Genomic DNA, 23,424 nt, shown 5'->3' on the forward strand with positions numbered 1-23,424 from the left:
GGTTGGTCACTTGCTTTTGTTTTTCAAATTGTTGAACCACATAATAAACCATGTAGACATTAGGTAGAGAATCCATAGCTAAATTTTTTTAAATAACTCATACTCATCATTTAACTTCATTAAGAACTGTAACATGTTCAGATCTTTCTTCTATTTCCATGAATTTCTCAAATAGGTCACAAGCACACTCTATCAAACAATATTTTTAACAACTTCGTGATTCTATCAAGGATATGACCAAAGAACTGAGTCAACTGACCACAAAATTGAATGTGTTTGCAAACAATCAATATTTCTCAATTAGTGAAGTACAAAGTCTAAGAGAAGAACAAGGTAAGAATCGAAATTTACATTGTTCAAGTTATGTTTTCAATGATTTAGAACGTAGTTCAAATTTTGTTGCTAAATTGGAAGTAAATGATAGAAATGGTGTAGACAAAATTGAGAATAAGAAATTTGCACATAACATGTTTGATGAAATGTCAGCATTATGGAAGTATAAGCAAAATGGTACCGTTCAAGATGTATTATGATCCATTTCTTAATCTGTTGAAAGATATTCATCAGTTTCCACTTTTAATTTTGATATACCCACTTATATTATGCTTCAGTGTTTGTACAGTACAAGTAACTTATGCAAAATAATGAGTGGATTTATCAAATTTACAAGTGGATATATCACTACCTCATTCATTTGGGGTTACAACCAGAAATTAAAAAGGGTGTTACTTGTTAGCATGTTTAAACCCAAAACCCTTCATGATGCTTTTTGTTTTGCTAACGAGCAAGAAGAGACTAACAATATCATGAAAAGGCGAACTTGTTTGGTGCATATTCATAGTCTTAATGTTTCAACCGAAGGAAAATAATGAAGATAATTGTTATAGTAATTTTTTATTTAGCTAATGTTGAAGGGCTAAATGAGGGGACAAGTTAATGATATGAGATCAATACCTTCCGTAGAAGTTAAAGATTCAAGCATCGTAGAAGATAACAATGATATATCTGATGTTGTTACTGATATTTGTGAAATAGTTGAAAAGGATAACGAAAAAGAGTCTAACCCAACATTAGTGGTAGAGAACTTTATGGAAGGAATCAAAGATTAAACAAAAACAGAATAAAGTGAACTTTGAAGACAAAAGAAGGCTTTTTAACTCCAAAAAAAGCTAACATTTCACATACTCATATGCAGTTAAACCTCATTCACTCTTCCTTAATTCACTTTATTCACATTCTATCCTTTTTTCACGTTCTAGGTTCTGTCCCTCAATGTCACCACAATCACACCCATTGTGGCTACCCATGACCACTGCCTATAAAACTGACCATGTTTATCTGCAAAACAACAACCACCATTTCTTTGACATTTCCTAGTTTTAGGCACAAGGTTCAAAAATGGAGATGAAAGGTCAAAACAAGGGTCAATACATGATCCCTTTAGTTTGTTTCTCGATCATTCTTTTTGATCTCATTGCAGGAATCCTTGGCATTCAGGCTGAGATAGCTCAAAATAAGGTAATATTTTCGATATGCTATCGTATTTTGATCTATACCATCCCAATTAAGATAGCCTAGTGATCTGTCCCTTCAAGTTCAAACTTCACTAGCAACATATCTTGCGCAGCCAAGAAAAAGGGCCACATTGGTAAAAGGGGTGCATTCTTAAAAGCGTATAATTTGAAATATATACATATGACATCCTATTATACTATTCTTAAAACCGTGTAATTTAGGATTTTCTTTAAAACGAACTAAAGTACGTGACCCTCGATCTGTCATTTAGTTTTTGGATCATTTGAGTACAGTTACAGGGTCACGTTTAAGAAAAAATTGTCAACCCAACCCAACCGATCCCGTTTTGACCTGTTACCTCACTCGCCCTGCCCAAACAAGCTACTGTACTACTAGCCCAATATAATTTGAAATCCTTTTGTGTCACATTTTTCAGGTGCAAAGTTTAACGCTGTGGATCGTTGAATGTAGAGATCCAAGTTACACAGCATTTAAGTTGGGTTCTGCAGCAGCAATCCTTTTAGCATTTGCTCATGCAATTGCTAACTTACTTGGTGGCTGCCATTGTGTACAATCTAAACAAGAACTAGAAACCGTCACGTATAACAAACGTTTAGCATTTGCATCCCTCGTTCTTTCATGGTACATACCCATCTCACCTCAATCCCTAATTTTGCATTCACATGATGTATGTACTAAATGTGTTTAATTTTTTATTACTTGCAGGATCACTTTGGTGATTGGATTCTGTTTGCTAACAGCAGGAGTTTTATCGAACTCAGGTTCAAGAAAATCGTGTGGAGTTTCACACCATCGATACTTTTCTATTGGCGGCGTTGTGTGTTTCATTCATGCAATGTTTGCAGTTTGTTATTACGTTTCTGCTACTGCTGTTGACCGAGAAGAAAAGAAGTTGAACCCACCTGTGCACCAATCTGTACCATCTGCACCACAGCCATGAGTCACCTGCGCGCTTATTTTCAACCTTTTGGTCATCATTATTTGCCACAATCAAACACCATTGCCTATTTTGTTGCTTCTTTAGTTCTTTTCTTTCATGTTTTTTGTTGTTTGCAATTGGATTCTTAATTTGATTTAAATCTTTATTTGTGACATGATTTTCTTTAACTTCTATCGAAAGAAAATAGCAACATATAAAAAATATCATTTCTCTGATTCTCTGAATATCATCTTTTCAATTCTATTTATTTCTAGTGGATCTGTTTAAATGTCTAGTTAAAATCTTGAAATGATCATTGACGGTCATGGTACGTGCACACAAGTTTTTGTGATTACGAAATTTACTAGTTTTGATTCACATATTATATATTAATAAAATCCCACAAAGCTTCTTTGTCAATTGATAAATAACACAATATTTTCATCACATTAACATGCAAACTTTAGTTTAACCGAGCTTTGAAAGAACATCGTTAAGACTAGATACAGCTGCAGCGTAACTCTTCTCTGCATCAGCCGAGCTTTTGATCTTTGCTGCGTAATCCAACTAAACCAAAACAAAACAAAAAAATGTCAAAATACAAATTTTTCAAACATTTCGCATTATTTTGACTAAATTACTAAAAAAATTAACTAGAGAATTAGAACTTACATCTGCCATGTTTTGGAAAAGTTTTCCGGTAAGATCCTTAAGTTGCTTCTTTTCGTCTTTTGGCTTAGCAGCAATGATTGTGTTGAGATCAAAACGAAGGTACTCTGACTTCAAACGAAGATCGTTTTGGACATAAGGCCATGCCTTTTTGTCGATGAACTCTTTGACGTTTAATATTTCTTTTGCGGATTCTTTAGCACGAGCTGCAGCTTCTGTCGGTGTCAATGGCTGGAGGAAAAACCGGTTCTTCAATGGCAAATCGAGGTCTCTTGCCTCATCAGAGTTATCAGTACCGGCTGCAAATACACATTTTTGTAATTTGAATAAATCAACTGTGCTTTATTAGAACTGCCACTTTTGAATAAATGTGTTTGCCTTTCGACTTCTAAAAAGCGCAATAACTCAAATACCTTACAGTATGCAGTCCCAAACACAACCTTATATTTTTTTTTAACGCCAAAAACACAACCTTATATTAACACACCATATCATGGGAAAAAATTGGTTTTCAACTTCATTCTATTTTGGTTTTAAAATCGGTTTGTGTTCTAAAACTTGATACCAAGCCGAAGATCGAGTTCTGATTTATAAACTAAAACTGACCAAAAAATAATTTAATTTCAGTTTGATTATTTCGATTTTCATTATGTTTGGTTTTCTAGTTAATCGGTTTAAAACCAAATATTAATTTCGTAATAAAAGGGAAGTACTACACCTACTTAAAAGTGCATTTTGATTGGTTAATTGTCATAACAATATATAGCCAATCAAAATTATAAATTAGATTTGCCTTCACTACACTATAACTCATGTACAACTAACAACATATTTATGTCAATGGAACCAGAAGGTGTTAATCGGAAACTTACGAAGTCCACCAGATAGTGGTGGAGGTGGGCCCAGTTTGATCGGTTTAGCTTCGGCGAGCACAGCCTGAACCAAAGAACCCGAAGCTAACCCAGTGGCAATGAGCCCAATCATGGCTCTTCGGCTAGTATCATTTTCACTCTGTTGGGCTCTAACAACGAGTCCGGTCCGGGTTGCACTAACCGGGCCGTTACCAACAGGTGTCACAGCTAGAGAAGTACCACGTAGTCCAGCCATTGATGCTACAGCTTGAGCCATTGTTCTGTTTTGTTACTTGTGTTTTTTGGTGTATGCAATTTTAAATGATATGGAGAAAATAATATGTGATGGTGTTAAGACCTTATCTATACAATGTATTATTGTGGATAATTTGGATACGATTTTGGCCAATGAGCGTTGTAGTTTTTGACAACTTGGATGAGGAGTTATATGGTTCCAATGGAAATTTTACATGTGGTCACAAAATATAATTGGGTGAACAACAAATTCGCTCTTGGTTTAGTGGTGGTTGCTGGTAGAGATAGTAATGAATCGAGTATGGATCGGTTGATGTCATATCAAAATTCATATTCATTTAGATTTTGTTCATCCATATACATATCCATTTAATTGTTGTTCATCCGTCAATATCAATATCCATATCTACTGGATCAAACGGGTTAATGGATATCCATTGGATATTAAAAAGATGTTATAATATTTCCTAATATGCGATGAAAACAAAAACGTCGTATAGTAAAAATATATATAACCTGACATAATCAAAATATATATCTACAAGAATGTGTAACATTTGTCGAAGATATAACACATTTGTTGAATTTACTATTTGATCATAGCAAATTCGGATTGCGGATAAGATACGAGTGCAAATCACAATCACGTTAATGGTGAGCGGTTTAAGTCCTTGAAAACTCTCCGTGATAACAATGATTACCGGATCTAGAGTCAACCTGTGAATCCAGTCAAGGTCAAACTTGGTCAGCCACTTAGAGAGAGAAAGTTTTTCTATAGAGAGAAAAAGTTCTACTCTGAAAAAGTGATGCAATCTGTCTATCAATGAAGTCCATGTGGCTTTTATATAGGCAAAAGAGGTCAAAGGTTCTTCTACGTGTCATGTTATGATTGGTGGGTCAACCCTTATTCTCAGGTGTTTTGACCAGTCAACCCTTATTTTCGACATATGAGTTTCGTCTTTATTCGCTATCCGCCTTGTGTATTCGCAGTCAGCGTATTCACTAGATTAATTTTTAATGCTTTTATTCATGTTTATGGTGTCCGGTTCTTCTTTTAAATAGCGTTTTCTGTACGCTAACAGAATAGCGTATCATTAAATCTCCTAGTTTGAGAATGATTAATTTTTTTGAAAGTATCATTATCAAACTTAAAAATATGTCTTCTCTCTCCGATGTCCGGTATTGCATTAAATGCTTTCTGACATGCTGATTTGACTTTCTCAATGTACTTGATTGCCTATTATTTTAACTTTCAACTGCTTATTCCCCTATTGTTTCCTTTCGTTTTAATCTGCACCTACACGTGTCCTATGAATCGTTTTGTATCCATTTTGCTCCCATATAAATACCCCTTTGTACCATCTCTTTTTTACCTTTACTTTTATTATCTCTTAAATCTTTCAAATCTTCAAAGACTTCTTAAGCTTATTGGTAAGAATTACTTATTTCTTTTGTTCGCTTATTTCTTTAGAATGACTACTAACGAGGCGTCGATCAGCGGTTCGCAAGCTAACATCAAATATATCATTCCACTAACTACGCAAGAGTTTCTTGATGATCCTTGCTTATCTTATTCTGAGTTGAATGGTTTTTCTCCAATTGTTCCGCTACCCTCCCAAAGGGCAAATGAGCCTCCAAAGGATATGATATCCTTTTGATACTTGAAATTTTCGAATCCCTTTTTCTACATATATGTTATCTCTCCTTCAATATTATGGAGTTAGTATATGCCACATGCATCCGCATGGTCTTCAAAAAATTAGTATTTTCGAACTTTATTGTAGGTCTCTTTGTGTCGCTCTCGAAGTAAATTCTTTTTATGCTCTTTATCACATTATGGTTTGCAAAGCGGGATGGTTTACATTTGACCGTAAAGCTGGGACTACTTTTACTCTTGAAATGAATAACAAACTTCCAGATTGGACTAATTATTTCTTTTTTGTCAAATCAACTATTATTCCCACTGATTTTGCTTATGTTCGCTCTTGGTTTTAAACTACAATCGTAGTTCTGGTAAAACTCTGACGCTAACCGCTACTGAAACGGATGCCGTCGATCAAATTAAATCTTTACAATTCCCCCAACGTCCGTATAGCGATTTTGTTTTGGCGCTTGGTGGCTTATCGCATCGCTAGAGAGACAAAGATGTTACTCTGTTGTAGAATTAAATGATGTTGGTAGGAATCTTTTTGCTTATGTTTTTATTTCACTTGTCTGCACTGAATTATATTTGTATTCTTCTTCTTTTTGTAGCAATGGATCTTTCAAGCATCATCACATCTAAACAACTCCATTCTGTTGTCTACAAAGAAATTCCTACAGCTCCTACTACTGAAGAGGTTGTTCTGATTGCTGTACCCATGGTTGACTTGGTAGAGGACTCTAAGCGGCAAAAAAGAAAAGGCAAAGAGGTTGCGAAACCCAGCAAATAGAAACAAAAGAAATCGTCCTCTCATCTGGATGAAAATGGTTTGTTACTTAATATTATTATTTTTATTGTAACTTTCCTGTTATTATTTTTGTATCATTCCTTCCATCTCTTCTTGTAGTGTTGATAGATGAATCCCCCTCATCAGATGTTCAATAAATCCATTCTACTCAATCTTCGATTCCTCCGCATCATGATCCAGTGATACTGTTACTCCAGCAACCCCTTATCCTCTTCAGAATGAGAGATTGCTTGTCGTTACCCCTAGTTCTTCCGATTTTGTTCCCGACATTAATATTAAAGCTATGGAGGCTTTTCTTCGTGCCCTTGTGGATCAGCAGGTGGATTGCCACAAATATTAGAAGACTTTCGCTAACCCTCCTCTGATGAATATTTTTGATGACCTTTCCGTTAAGGAAAAACACCAAGCCTGCGAGCGAATCGTTATTCTAAATATGCATGCCATATTCAACACTCTTCAAGCAGGCAGAGCTGATGATCATCTTTTGAAACAATTTGTTAGCATGAAAGAGAAGCTATCTGAATCTGAGAAGTGAAAGGACCCGTTCATATACATTATAAACGATTCACAATAGTTGATTACATTACGAGGTATTTGACCTATATATGATATATTTTACAAACATTGCATTCGTTTTTAAAAGACAATCTTTCTTTACATCAAAAATTGACAGGCATGCATACCATTTCATAATATCCACTATCCAACTATAAATTGATTTAATAATAATCTTTGATGAACTCAATGACTCGAATGCAACGTTCTTCGAAATATGCTATGAAAGACTCCAAGTAATATCTTTAAAATGAGCAAATGCACAGCGGAAGATTTCTTTAACACCTGAGAATAAACATGCTTTAAAGTGTCAACCAAAAGGTTGGTGAGTTCATTAGTTTATCATAATCATTTATTTCCATCATTTTAATAGACCACAAGAATTTCATTTCCAGTTCTCATAAATATACGTCCCATGCATAGAGACAAAAAAATAATCATTCATATGGTGAACACCTGGTAACCGACATTAACTAGATACATATAAGAATATCCCCTATCATTCCGGGATCCTCCTTCGGACATGATATAATTTTGAAGTACTAAAGCATCCGGTACTTTGGATGGGGTTTGTTAGGCCCAATAGATCTATCTTTAGGATTCGCGTCAATTAGGGTGTCTGTTCCCTAATTCTTAGATTACCAGACTTAATAAAAAGGGGCATATTCGATTTCGATAATTCAACCATATAATGTAGTTTCGATTACTTGTGTCTATTTCGAAAAACATTTATAAAAATTGCGCATGTATTCTCAGCCCAAAAATATAAAGGGTAAAAAGGCAAATGAAACTCACCATACTGTATTTCGTAGTAAAAATACATATAACGTCATTGAACAAGTGCAAGGTTGGCCTCGGATTCACGAACCTAAATTAATTATATATATTTATGTGTTGGTCAATATTTGTCTAACAAATTAGGTCAAGTCATAGTGTACCACAATCCTAATGCTCGAGACTAATATGCAAAAGTCAACAAAGGTAAATTTGACTCAAAATAATTTCCAAAAATTTATACATGATTAATATATAGTTTAAATATCGTCGTTTTATATTTTTAAATATTTCTAAAAAATTTATTAGAGTAAATAATATAATTTATTTATTAATAAATATAATTTTATATTATATTTATATAATAAAATATACTTTTATATATATTAAGTAATAAAATTTATAGGGTTCATTTAATATTATAAAGATAATATATAAAGATAATATGATACGTATTATTAAAGTAAGTTATTACACGTAGTAAAATATGTTTGTATCAAATATTTATTTGATAAAATAATATCTATAATGATAGTAAGTAAAAGTTGTATTATTTTGTAATAATAATTATTATTATAAAAATATCAATATTTATAATTACTAAGATGACATTATGATAAAACGATAATTCTAATTATGATAACTTTAATATTTACGATAATTTTTAATATTATCTTTAAAATAATAATTCTATTTAAAATAATAATAATAATGATATTTTATAGTAACAATGACATTTCTATTAAAATGATAATTTTTATTAAAATGATAGTTTTAATACTAACGATAATTTTAATAATAATAGTAATAATAAAAATAATAAGAACGATAATTTTATCTAAATTAATATCTTATAATATTTTAATTTCATCATGATACTCTTACCCATTATTTCCTAACCGTTTCGTTTAATAGCTTTTAATCATCTTTTATATCGTATTCGTAATAATGATAATAATAGTAATCAAAATAATTAGGTGTTACAAATATTTGTTTTAATTACACTAATATTAATAATGATAGTTACTATAACATTATTAACGATAATACTAATAATTATCTTAATGATAATATAGTAATAGTAACAATAACAATAACCATTTTTAAATAATGATATATATATTAATAATGATAATAATAATAATAATACCAATAATAATAATAATAATAATAATAATAATAATAATAATAATAATAATAATAATAATAATAACACTAATTATAACTTTAACGATAATAACGATAGTAATAATAAAAAAAATAACAATTTTTAATGATAAATCCTTTTATTAATAAAGATAATTATAATAATAATAAGAAAAAACTAGAACGACGATAATAACGACGATAATAATAATCATTTTTAATAATAATACAAAAATTCGATGGACTATAACTTCAAATCCGTTTATCGAAATCATTCGATATCTAAATGAAAAGTTCTTAATTTTTCGCTAGCTTTCCAACGACATGCATATCTTATACCTTATCTCAGTCGCATATATAACTAATTCAGGATTCAACATAACCTAACTAAAGGCAATATCAAAAGTACAAACATGCATAATCCTATATACTCGAGCACTAGTCAGGGATACACTATTAGTATGTAAAAGTTAAATTATGAGTACTCACGTATCAATATTGAGATTCAATATTGCAGGAAAGGTACGTAGACGCAACGGAGATGATAAACACTATATTGACCTCACGAGCATACCCATGAACCATGCCAATCACCTCCATAGCTATAACCCATAATTTCCTTAATCCAATCCCACTCGAAAAACAATTTCGAAATCATTCGGACAGCACTCTGACGTAATATTTTATGTATACTAATAATATCTTGAAATAATACGGAGTAAATATATATATGTAAATCGATTGAGAGAGTTTAGAGAAAAATATTTTCAAGTTTCTATGAAATAATGAAACCTATTGAATTCTATTTATAATAGATTTTTAAATTATTAAAGTGAATTATTAAAGTATGAATTATTAAAGTGAATTATTAAAGTATGAATTATTGAAGTGAATTATTAAAGTATGAATTATTAAAGTATGAATTATTAAAGTGAATTATTAAAGTATGAATTATTAAAGTGAATTATTAAAGTTAAAGTAAAGTAAAAATAAAGTAAAGGTAAAGTTTAAGTATAGTAAAAATATAAAACTATGTACGTATAATATGCGTATAAATATATATAATATTAATTTAAATCGTTATATATATTTAATAAAATAAAATATAAATATCGTTATCTTTATCATACTGGTTAAGTAATGAGTTGTCAAAAGTGGTTCTAGATATTTATAAAAGTTATATACGTTTTAATAATAAAGTTCTTTTTAAACTGAAAACGTTTTTGTACGTTTGAAACTAAATCAAATAAATATAATAATTTTGTTTTCCAAAACCAAATATATTTTTAAGAATCATTTTGTTTAAAGGTTAAAATAATGGAAATCATTATATCATAAAATGTTTTAAAAAAGTAGAATCATATATATTCATAATAGGTTTCAAGTTTTTAAATTACAGTTTGTTGGTGAAGCATGGGATAAAGTTCAAAGGTTAAATAAACGTATGAAATCATCTTAATGAAAAATGTCGAGTTACTTAACTTGTCGATATCCAACATCTAAGTTATTTACACTTCACGTTCTTACTTATAAATCACTTTACCATTTTCCGAATGTTGTCAAAAAGAATAGATTTCTTAAATCACATTGGACCTCATAACATAGACCCGTAATCATATCATAATGTATCTGATAAATCAACAATTTGATATTATCTTCTAATTCCATCGATAAACATATTGAAACAAATACGATCATGTAAAGTATTATACGTTTAATACTTTATTAATATTCTCAAGTTATAATATATATATATATATATATATATATATATATATATATATATACACACATATATACATATTTATTTATATATAACGGTTCGTGAATCGTCTGAATTTGGTCGAGGTTATAATGAATGTATGAACACAATTTAAAATTCTTGAGATTTAACTTAACAAACTTTGCTTATCGTGTCGGAATAATATAAAGATAAAGTTTAAATTTGATTGGAAATTTCCGGGTTGTCACAGTACCTACCCGTTAAAGAAATTTCGTCCCGAAATTTGAGTGGAAAGGTCGTGAATGATAATAAGTATGTTTTCATAATGCATACAGGCTGAAAATTAGAGTTTTAACATCAGCGAATAATTTGGATAAACAATCCATTTATATGAAGAGTACGAATGAAGCTAACATAGAAGAGTGAAATGAGTAAGTGTAGATTCATCTTATCATTTGACGTAGATATGATTGATTTCCAGATTTCAAGGGATTTGAAGAAAATCTTTGTAATAAGATTTGATTCTCCGGTAACAAAAGGAATTAGGATCCGCTTTAAATGCGATCGTCCATTTTAATTGTTCTGTCGGAGATTTTCTTATAAATTCGCCTCCTTCCTTTTCTTACAACTCACACCTTCTGTTGATGCATTTTATGCAAGTCCCTAGACATCTACGCACGTCCATTGCAGGTACAACAGTTTACAGGCCACCATGATCGTTCGTTATTATCCTATTTGTGTTTGTATGTGGTTACAGCAACTGCAGGAATAAGATGTGGATGTTTGACTATGTTAGACTTAGTCAGACGTCCGAGTGAAGCCTCACTCGTACGGCTGACAGGCTCATACGCACGGTTGATGCTGAGCTAAGTCACAATTACAATCTAAATGAGAAGACACGAGCGAGTGATCACCCGTACGGCTGATGAAGCCAACTCGTATGTGTGATGGATGAATCATACGGGTGAGTCAATAGCAGGGGTATATAAAGTCTTATGTTCTTCATTTTTAGGTTAAGCCTCTCATTTGTTACACACACTCAGATCTGGTGAGCTCCTCCAATTCTCTCTCAACCCAAATCACTCAGGTGGTGAATAATAGCTCTAGGTGTTGATCTAATCACACTTGATTTAGTTGTGGTATGACTAAATTAATCACAAAAAGCTTAACCTATTCACTAGAGGGTTTGATTCACTTATTCCGTCATTGTGTGAGTTAAATCTGTTGATTTCTAAGTTCCTAGTCATGTTTCATCACCTTCTATTCTTTCCCCCTCAACTCATATTTTAAAGTATTCATCAATATGCTCCATCCAGTTCTGATTCTCGATATACTTATAACTTTCATATCGGTCATTCTTCTTTTTCATCTACCGCCGGAAGAATCTATTTACTTCTATTATACTCTTGGGTTTATAGTGTTTCTAGTTGTCCCGTGTCTTTATATTGCTATATGCATCGATATATATGGTTTATAATTTTTGGTTTGTCGTTGGGCTTTATATCTTCCCTTATATTTCAAAGTCTCTGTTTCTATCTTCTATAATCATTGTCATCCACAGTTAATGCTCTCTTTTATTTGCTGCAATTTATACCCCAATTTCTATTTCGGAGTTTTGTCCTTTCGTTTCTTCTTCTTGCGATTAAGCACCGCTTGTAATGGTCCAGAATTCACAAATATGATTTTCGGAATGAACATTGTTAATGTTCTAGGAAGGAAATTGTGATGGCACGATCTTGACTTGTCAAATTACTAGAATACCTTGGAAAAGGCCGAATCATCAAGAAATATTTTCTTGATATTTTAGAGGTTAAATAGAATACAAGAGTCGTATAACATGGCACATGATGATGTTATGATCTGTGAATCATCACGTTCCATTTAGAAACTCAGCATGAATTACTGTAATATAATCACGTTGATCAAGTGTCATTATATTATACTAACTCATGCTTCAGTTTCCAACACTACTTCAAAAATATTCATATTTTAAACTCAAAGGTTTATAGAGTATAGGAACTAAACAGTTTCCTTTTTGATGTAATACAGATAGCGCAAAGAGATAAATGATTCCGGATAAGAATAGTTATGGAAATATCTTCAGAAATATGGAGGATATTTATAATGAAAGATACGATGATATCTTAGAATTTCTAATATCAGAGGATGATGAAGAATATTGTCTGTAAGGGTTTAGTGTCAGGAGCAAGGTATTCGTTAATGACTTCAGCAGACACTGAATCATTTGGATTCTTTGAAGGCAGGTTCAGTCTTTGTGATTTGTCCACAGCCTCCTTCATACTTTGCTCAATCCGTTTTCAAGTTCCAAAACTTCTCTATTTCTGAGCTTTGTTAATACACTAATCTTTATCATCAAACTTTTTACTGCTAAGGTCATTTACAGTTTTTGTTGCTTCATCAGTATTTCGAGAACTAGTTCGCGGTTCAGAGTGTTTTTCAGAAACTTCACATTCGAAGTATGTAAGCCTTAGAAATAGACGTTATGTATAACTGTTGGCGTCAACATGCTGTGAGATTTCAAAATACTGATTGCTAACTCCCAATGATTCGTATGACAATTCTCGTTACAAGAGGCAGATGAGTAAATGATGAGGTTTCGATAAATATAAAGATTCTTCGGAATGCCCAAGATCAGTGAAGTTGTTGGTAAGTTTATTGCTAATGTGGTGGAATATGAAAGGTTCTCCGGTAACAAAAGGGTAATCACATATATCAAAATTATGATAAGGCTACTCCGAATGAAAAAATTGAAGTTGTCTTGCTGGAGCTGTGATATAATTTGCTACTTTGCAAAGGAATTGCAAGGTTATTTTTGCTAATAAATGCCAAAAGATCTGACACAGATATGTGTTGAATTATGACTTTGGTTTCGAGAGATTTTTAAGTACATAACTGTGGGTAATATGTGGTTGGATCATCATCTCGATTGCTCATTATTTGAAGTGTCTTCAGAGATTTTCGAAGGGTTTGAACATAGATTGTAATCGTTTGTATACATTTGATGTTCTAACACACTTTTGAAGTCAAAGTATAGCTTTGAAAGATGTAGGAATCTAAAAGTAATGGTACCGGTTATATCTCGAATTGAATTCTGAGATTTTAAAATCAGAATACGTAATTGGGTTTGAATGAGTATGGTTGTTTTGATTTCTATGAAAGAATGTATATTATTGTGAAAGTAGGAAGTATAATTGATAATTTGCTTAATCTGATTCGAAGAATGTAACATATTAATTGTGAATTTATATATATCTCTCGGGTATTACCTACCCGTTAAAAAATTTTCACAATTAATATTTTGTACATAAGAATGTTATTACAGTCTTTATGAAAATATATATGTATATATTCTCCTCAGATGTAACATAGATTTTAATGAGTTAATACTAAATTAAACTCATTCGATTTACGGTTGGAACTAGAATTGAATAATTCCTTGAAGGTTTAGAGGTTACATAAGTATTTCTTCAATAATATTGAAATTATGAATCAATACTTCGTTATTTGTTGAGAAGTGATGTTGGTTTTCGTTAAATTCTTGTGAACTTCGCAAAGTACGAATGATGTTATCTGAAAAGTTTCGGTTACATCAATGATGAAGTGTAAAATCAAATATATACTTGATTTATTAGGAATTGGAATTTGTTGAATTGAGACAGAGATTGTAGTTAACGATGGTTAAGTCGCGGGTGAGGGACGTACATTATTGCATATTTGTAATATGAATTAACTGAGTAGTTAAGATTCACACACAATAGCTTAGCACGGAAAGATTTGTTTTTTATTTCAAAATATATATATATATATATATATATATATATATATATATATATATATATATATATATATATATATATATATATATATAATATATATATATAATTTCTTCAGAGGGAATGATTAATTCTTCATAACTTGTTGATACAATATACACGTTATTGATTCGTAATGATGTCCACAGTGATTCTTGAACTGACGGAGTTTGTGATGTTATAGGTGTTGTTGATTCTGATGTTGACTGTACTGATGATGCTGGTGACGTTGACGGTACTGTTGATGATGTTGGTAAAACAAGTTTAACTTGTTAATCACACACCATTTTTTTCAGGGTTTCTACTCTTCTTTCTATCATTTTGGTTCGCTTAACTGATTTATGGTTAGGGCTAGATTAGATAATCTCTAAGACTTTAGAGATTATATAATCGCCGCGGAATGTTTCTCCAATGAAGTTATGAATTAATACTTCGTCAGTTATTGTTGTTGGTACTCCTTGGTATCTATGGTGCGTATGACGTTGATGCTCGTGGGACAGATTGTGAAGTTGAGGTTTACAACGCGGTTGTGGTTGGAAGTGGTAATGGTACTGTTGGCGTTGATGATGGTGGTACTGGTTATGCTGCTGGTGCTGCTGCTGGTGGTTGTAATCTCTGCACCATATTCTCCAAAGCCACTACCTGAGCGCGAAGTTCGTTGACTTCTTCTATTATTCCAGGATGATTGTCGGTCGGAACGAGCGGATAAATAAAATCTAGAATTTGATGTAGTATATAATCGTGATGAGATACCCTGGAAATGAGAGAGAAAATGGTGTCTCGAACAGGTTCGCCGGTAAGTGCTTCAGGTTCTTCGCCAAGAGGGCAATGTGGTGGATGGAAAGGATCGCCTTCTTCTTGTTTCCAATGATTGAGGAGGCTACGAACCCATCCCCAATTTATCCAGAATAGGTGATGACTGATTGGTTGATCCATTCCGGTCACACTGCTTTCGGAGCTTGAGTGAGATTCCATTTCGGAATCCGAGTGACTTGAACTGATGACAAATTCCATTTCGTACGATTGGATAAAGGATTTTCGATATAAAAATGATTTTTCGGCTATCGGGTGGTATTCTATTTACATAGGATATCTATATATAGAGATCAAAAGATTTCATAGATTACGAAGGAATTTGCGGGGTATGTCAGGTAAAGTTTAAAGTAACAGATACGATAAGATATGATTTAGCAGATACGCTAAGATATGAAGTTTGTCTATACACTACTCATGCAATTAATGTAGCAAGACGTGTCTAGACTAATAATGATAAGCAGGTAATTTCCTATGGATGATAAGCAGATGATTTCCGACTAGAAATGATAAGCAAAACTTTTGACATGCAGATACGGTCGAAGTCCAGACTCACTAATGCATCCTAACGACTTATCAGTTAGACACACTAATGTAGACCTGGTTCGCTAAGACCACCGCTCTGATACCAACTGAAAGGACCCGTTCATATACATTATAAACGATTCACAATAGTTGATTACATTACGAGGTATTTGACCTATATATGATATATTTTACAAACATTGCATTCGTTTTTAAAAGACAATCTTTCTTTACATCAAAAATTGACAGGCATGCATACCATTTCATAATATCCACTATCCAACTATAAATTGATTTAATAATAATCTTTGATGAACTCAATGACTCGAATGCAACGTTCTTCGAAATATGCTATGAAAGACTCCAAGTAATATCTTTAAAATGAGCAAATGCACAGCGGAAGATTTCTTTAACACCTGAGAATAAACATGCTTTAAAGTGTCAACCAAAAGGTTGGTGAGTTCATTAGTTTATCATAATCATTTATTTCCATCATTTTAATAGACCACAAGAATTTCATTTCCAGTTCTCATAAATATACGTCCCATGCATAGAGACAAAAAAATAATCATTCATATGGTGAACATCTGGTAACCGACATTAACTAGATACATATAAGAATATCCCCTATCATTCCGGGATCCTCCTTCGGACATGATATAATTTCGAAGTACTAAAGCATCCGGTACTTTGGATGGGGTTTGTTAGGCCCAATAGATCTATCTTTAGGATTCGCGTCAATTAGAGTGTCTGTTCCCTAATTCTTAGATTACCAGACTTAATAAAAAGGGGCATATTCGATTTCGATAATTCAACCATATAATGTAGTTTCGATTACTTGTGTCTATTTCGAAAAACATTTATAAAAATTGCGCATGTATTCTCAGCCCAAAAATATAAAGGGTAAAAAGGCAAATGAAACTCACCATACTGTATTTCGTAGTAAAAATACATATAACGTCATTGAACAAGTGCAAGGTTGGCCTCGGATTCACGAACCTAAATTAATTATATATATTTATGTGTTGGTCAATATTTGTCTAACAAATTAGGTCAAGTCATAGTGTACCACAATCCTAATGCTCGAGACTAATATGCAAAAGTCAACAAAGGTAAATTTGACTCAAAATAATTTCCAAAAATTTATACATGATTAATATATAGTTTAAATATCGTCGTTTTATATTTTTAAATATTTCTAAAAGATTTATTAGAGTAAATAATATAATTTATTTATTAATAAATATAATTTTATATTATATTTATATAATAAAATATACTTTTATATATATTAAGTAATAAAATTTATAGGGTTCATTTAATATTATAAAGATAATATATAAAGATAATATGATACGTATTATTAAAGTAAGTTATTACACGTAGTAAAATATGTTTGTATCAAATATTTATTTGATAAAATAATATCTATAATGATAGTAAGTAAAAGTTGTATTATTTTGTAATAATAATAATTATTATAAAAATATCAATATTTATAATTACTAAGATGACATTATGATAAAACGATAATTCTAATTATGATAACTTTAATATTTACAATAATTTTTAATATTATCTTTAAAATAATAATTCTATTTAAAATAATAATAATAATGATATTTTATAGTAACAATGACATTTCTATTAAAATGATAATTTTTATTAAAATGATAGTTTTAATACTAACGATAATTTTAATAATAATAGTAATAATAAAAATAATAAGAACGATAATTTTATCTAAATTAATATCTTATAATATTTTAATTTCATCATGATACTCTTACCCATTATTTCCTAACCGTTTCGTTTAATAGCTTTTAATCATCTTTTATATCGTATTCGTAATAATGATAATAATAGTAATCAAAATAATTAGGTGTTACAAATATTTGTTTTAATTACACTAATATTAATAATGATAGTTACTATAACATTATTAACGATAATACTAATAATTATCTTAATGATAATATAGTAATAGTAACAATAACAATAACCATTTTTAAATAATGATATATATATTAATAATGATAATAATAATAATAATACCAATAATAATAATAATAATAATAATAATAATAATAATAATAATAATAATAATAACACTAATTATAACTTTAACGATAATAACGATAGTAATAATAAAAAAAATAACAATTTTTAATGATAAATCCTTTTATTAATAAAGATAATTATAATAATAATAAGAAAAAACTAGAACGACGATAATAACGACGATAATAATAATCATTTTTAATAATAATACAAAAATTCGATGGACTATAACTTCAAATCCGTTTATCGAAATCATTCGATATCTAAATGAAAAGTTCTTAATTTTTCGCTAGCTTTCCAATGACATGCATATCTTATACCTTATCTCAGTCGCATATATAACTAATTCAGGATTCAACATAACCTAACTAAAGGCAATATCAAAAGTACAAACATGCATAATCCTATATACTCGAGCACTAGTCAGGGATACACTATTAGTATGTAAAAGTTAAATTATGAGTACTCACGTATCAATATTGAGATTCAATATTGCAGGAAAGGTACGTAGACGCAACGGAGATGATAAACACTATATTGACCTCACGAGCATACCCATGAACCATGCCAATCACCTCCATAGCTATAACCCATAATTTCCTTAATCCAATCCCACTCGAAAAACAATTTCGAAATCATTCGGACAGCACTCTGACGTAATATTTTATGTATACTAATAATATCTTGAAATAATACGGAGTAAATATATATATGTAAATCGATTGAGAGAGTTTAGAGAAAAATATTTTCAAGTTTCTATGAAATAATGAAACCTATTGAATTCTATTTATAATAGATTTTTAAATTATTAAAGTGAATTATTAAAGTATGAATTATTAAAGTGAATTATTAAAGTATGAATTATTAAAGTGAATTATTAAAGTATGAATTATTGAAGTGAATTATTAAAGTATGAATTATTAAAGTATGAATTATTAAAGTGAATTATTAAAGTATGAATTATTAAAGTGAATTATTAAAGTTAAAGTAAAGTAAAAATAAAGTAAAGGTAAAGTTTAAGTATAGTAAAAATATAAAACTATGTACGTATAATATGCGTATAAATATATATAATATTAATTTAAATCGTTATATATATTTAATAAAATAAAATATAAATATCGTTATCTTTATCATACTGGTTAAGTAATGAGTTGTCAAAAGTGGTTCTAGATATTTATAAAAGTTATATACGTTTTAATAATAAAGTTCTTTTTAAACTGAAAACGTTTTTGTACGTTTGAAACTAAATCAAATAAATATAATAATTTTGTTTTCCAAAACCAAATATATTTTTAAGAATCATTTTGTTTAAAGGTTAAAATAATGGAAATCATTATATCATAAAATGTTTTAAAAAAGTAGAATCATATATATTCATAATAGGTTTCAAGTTTTTAAATTACAGTTTGTTGGTGAAGCATGGGATAAAGTTCAAAGGTTAAATAAACGTATGAAATCATCTTAATGAAAAATGTCGAGTTACTTAACTTGTCGATATCCAACATCTAAGTTATTTACACTTCACGTTCTTACTTATAAATCACTTTACCATTTTCCGAATGTTGTCAAAAAGAATAGATTTCTTAAATCACATTGGACCTCATAACATAGACCCGTAATCATATCATAATGTATCTGATAAATCAACAATTTGATATTATCTTCTAATTCCATCGATAAACATATTGAAACAAATACGATCATGTAAAGTATTATACGTTTAATACTTTATTAATATTCTCAAGTTATAATATATATATATATATATATATATATATATATATATATATATATATATATATATATACACATATATACATATTTATTTATATATAACGGTTCGTGAATCGTCTGAATTTGGTCGAGGTTATAATGAATGTATGAACACAATTTAAAATTCTTGAGATTTAACTTAACAAACTTTGCTTATCGTGTCGGAATAATATAAAGATAAAGTTTAAATTTGATTGGAAATTTCCGGGTTGTCACAAGAAGCTTGAGAAAGATTTGGAAAGAAAATTGAAAGAATCCGTGAATGAGAAAGTGAAGGCGGAGGAAATGGCTACGGAGGCCGAATCAAAATGCAACCGCATGACCGACCGCATGATGCATCTGGAAGGAAAAGTTGCTTCTTCTAATAGATCCTGTGTCCAATTAGCTACAGTTCTTGATACGTCCAAGGCCGATCTACTTCTCTTGAAGCCTAATGTTCCTGCCTTAATTAAAAAGGTTCTTGCTTTCAGAATGCTGGCTAATCCATTTCTTCGCTATCTTCAAGCTATTCAAACTTTGGAGAAATCTTATACTGTGGCGATGTTAAAGGAAGATTTTCTGAACCTGCTAGAGCGGCTAGAAAATTTAATTGATGTTGATGCTCTTGGGAAGGCATAGGCGTTGGCAGAGGAGATGAAGAAATTAGAGTTTGAAGAATTGTATGTGGTGTGTGCTGATGCCGCATCGAGTGTGCAATATATTTTAATTGTTCCCATTTGAAAATATGATGTTTGTATCTGCTTGATAAACAATTGCTCTTAAAAGAATGTGATTTTCTTCTTATGGTCTGTCATAGTAATGCAATTTTTTGTTAATAAGTTTATTATATTTGTCATGACTTTGCATAGTTTCTAGACTATGTATTTTGTTGGCGATGTGCGATTTACGAATCGCTGCCTTATGCTTCTCGTTGCTTCCTATATTTATGTTTTTTTATTCAGGTATTGGTAGAACCTCTGCCATCAGGAGCTAGAAAACATCCTTTATGTGGGCAGGCTAAACTTTCATTTATTAGGTTTGCACATAGAATATGTTCTTCAAAACATAAAAACATTTATTATTTTTTCAAACATACAGTCGATATTTGTAAACTAGAGCAATCCGCAATAGAGTGATCAATTCTGTTCGGAGCTTTAATGTTTTACAATATTTTGACTTAATCTTTTTCTAGCAACTTGCTATTTTATTTTGTAGGAAGATACCCCTTTACATACTCTTCCATTCTTCTTTGTGCTTCCACTTTCCCCAGCTTTTCATAAAATACCAACTTCTTTGAAGCTGTGTGTTTTTGCTTCTCAAATTCTTCTTGAAAATGGATATGCTCCCTACTTCCTTGTGTTCTTTGCTCAAACTTTTCTTTCATGATATCATCTCTTGGCATTGCTGACCTCGCTCTTCCTGGTTTGACATATTCTGACTTGATAGTGGCCACCCCTTTTGGCGTTGGAAATTTCATTTCACCATGACTGGTTGAGGTAACTGCTCCAAACTTGCGCATCGCTCGTCATCCCAAAATGGCATTATACCTTGAAACTCCCCTTATAACCATAAAATCTATCATTTCTGTTCTTACCATCCAACGTTCCTCCAATGTTACACTAATCGTATTCGTCCGAAAGGTATAAAACGTTCCCTAGTGATTCCTGCAATCATCACATTGGTTGGTCTGATTCGATCCCTTACATTCTTTGGCATCCTTCGATAACACGCCTTACACGATATCTTCCTCACTTCCTGTATCAGTGTAAATTTTATCAACAAAACAATTGGCAAATGTTCCTTTCACAATCACTTCTTCTTCTTCTGGTATTCCAATTCTGGTCGGATAGAAGATTATGTGTGCATTCTGCCATGCCCCTTGATCTTCGCATTGCAATCCCTCATATTCATCACTTTCTTCATATTCTTTTTCAATCATGTGAATCCTCAATTCAGGTGTTCGCTCTTTTTGATCTCTTCTTTCCCTCTTCGCGAATTGTAGTCTTTTCTTTTCCCCTCCCGTCTCCACTCTTCATCATAATCCTTCCATGCATATCTTTTGTTTGGGTTTGTTTTTTGAAACCCCTAACTTGAAGTAAATGATTTAATGCACCCGCATTTATTTGCACAATTATTTTCCTCATCAATCACTTGCATTCATCTGTAACATGTCCATAATCTTCATGAAACTCACACCATAAAGTGTTTTTTGGTCCTCCCCTTTTGTCCATTAGTGCTGGCAGATTGAACTTCTGTTTAATTGGTTCAGTTAACAATATCTCTCGTGGAGTTTTTGTTAAAGATCTGATTAACGAATGCCTTTCATATGGTTTTCCCGATAATATTGACCATCATTCCTTCTTTGATCATTCCTGTTTATATAATCATTTCTTCTAGAGTTGTCCCCTCACGAATATCGTCATGACCTGTTATAATCTTGTGATCGATAATGTTCTCCTTGTTGACTTTTGGTATCATCCCCTGATAGCAAATAGGCCCTTGAAATCACCATAGCTTGCGAATATGTTTTTGGAATTGTCCATCTTAATTGCCTTACAAGTTACATGTTCCTTCGCTGATCCAAACATAAAATGAAGCCAGAAAATTTGTTGGCTCTCTGGTAATTCCGGAATCTTTTGACATTCTAAGGTGTATCTATTCATGAACTCCTTCAGTGGTTCCGCTGGATGTTGCTTAATTTCATGCGCATCTTAATGAGTCAATGTATATCTCCTTAAGTTTTGATATTGAAGCAAAAAATTTTCCCTTAAATCTTGAAAGCTTGTAATACTCCTTGGTTGTAAACCCGTGAACCATTTCCTTGCCATCTTTTGTAGTACTAATATGACCGAAACGGACGGTTTTATTTTTGCGGTGTCGTTAGGCCGTAGGGCGTCAGAATTAGCTATCAGGAGAGGGAGCAATATTTTTAAATTTATATTTAGCGGGGCCTAAATCGTAGTACTCTTTATTATGTTGAGTGAAGGAAGTTTGACCTAGGGTCGTATTTTTAAGATATCAGTAGAATCCAACCTATAATTAAAGCATAAGATAATCCTAAAGTGAAGGAGTAGTGGTTTATTACCTAATTTAAGGTTTTGTAGTTTATAAAGTAAATGCAATAAAATTTGGAATTCAGATAAGGTTAAAGCAAGTGTATATTATGGTTTCGCCTGTTACTTTGCCGAGATTATGAAATGCTGGCTCATGAATAGGTAGTGACCTAGTATTCATTACACTGGTCCTAAATGCCCATGTCATAAGACATGTCAGTGGTAATGCCTTAGGCGTGAAGATTCTGAATAGACAGCAATGTCCCTTACCCCCGACGCTCGTGCAGTCTAACTACATGCATACACGTTTAGACGGCTCATCCAATTGAGCAACTCGGTTGGGGTGACGTATTAACATTCCACAAAGGTCTAAACTTTCTTAAGCATAATAGAATACAGGGTATGCCATAACCGAGAGACGTGATGTGTTTCGATACTTTCATTATCGATTGAGTTTAAAAAGGTAGTTAGGCCCTTAAAAAGAGTTCAACATTAAAGAACACCTT

At 31.3% G+C, this 23,424-nt stretch overlaps 2 protein-coding genes across 2 annotated transcripts; one reads left to right on the forward strand and one right to left on the reverse strand.

Annotated features, from left to right (window-relative positions):
• The first annotated feature begins 820 nt into the window (after positions 1 to 820).
• On the forward strand, positions 821 to 2,537 carry LOC139845161 (protein DESIGUAL 2-like). The gene is made up of 3 exons (XM_071835387.1): positions 821 to 1,518; positions 1,952 to 2,157; positions 2,242 to 2,537. Exons 1-3 carry the CDS (start codon positions 1,399 to 1,401, stop codon positions 2,474 to 2,476), a joined length of 561 nt encoding a protein of 186 aa, XP_071691488.1. The 5' UTR covers positions 821 to 1,398; the 3' UTR covers positions 2,477 to 2,537.
• A 300-nt stretch (positions 2,538 to 2,837) lies between these two features.
• LOC139843484 (oxygen-evolving enhancer protein 3-2, chloroplastic-like) lies at positions 2,838 to 4,301 on the reverse strand. The gene is made up of 3 exons (XM_071833580.1): positions 3,997 to 4,301; positions 3,128 to 3,423; positions 2,838 to 3,022 (listed from the first exon to the last, which is right to left on the reverse strand). Exons 1-3 carry the CDS (start codon positions 4,250 to 4,252, stop codon positions 2,924 to 2,926), a joined length of 651 nt encoding a protein of 216 aa, XP_071689681.1. The 5' UTR covers positions 4,253 to 4,301; the 3' UTR covers positions 2,838 to 2,923.
• Positions 4,302 to 23,424: the final 19,123 nt, after the last annotated feature.

This window comes from Rutidosis leptorrhynchoides, chromosome 4, assembly GCF_046630445.1.
Source record: "Rutidosis leptorrhynchoides isolate AG116_Rl617_1_P2 chromosome 4, CSIRO_AGI_Rlap_v1, whole genome shotgun sequence".
NCBI lineage: Eukaryota > Viridiplantae > Streptophyta > Magnoliopsida > Asterales > Asteraceae > Rutidosis > Rutidosis leptorrhynchoides.

Coding starts and splice junctions, on each gene's coding strand:
- LOC139845161 (XM_071835387.1), top strand. CDS start 1,399: ATGGAGATGAAAGGTCAAAACAAGGGTCAATACATGATCCCTTTAGTT. Junction 1,519..1,951: donor CTGAGATAGCTCAAAATAAG/GTAATATTTTCG, acceptor CACATTTTTCAG/GTGCAAAGTTTAACGCTGTG. Junction 2,158..2,241: donor GCATCCCTCGTTCTTTCATG/GTACATACCCAT, acceptor TATTACTTGCAG/GATCACTTTGGTGATTGGAT.
- LOC139843484 (XM_071833580.1), bottom strand. CDS start 4,252: ATGGCTCAAGCTGTAGCATCAATGGCTGGACTACGTGGTACTTCTCTA. Junction 3,424..3,996: donor ACCACTATCTGGTGGACTTC/GTAAGTTTCCGA, acceptor GTGTATTTGCAG/CCGGTACTGATAACTCTGAT. Junction 3,023..3,127: donor TTTTCCAAAACATGGCAGAT/GTAAGTTCTAAT, acceptor GTTTTGGTTTAG/TTGGATTACGCAGCAAAGAT.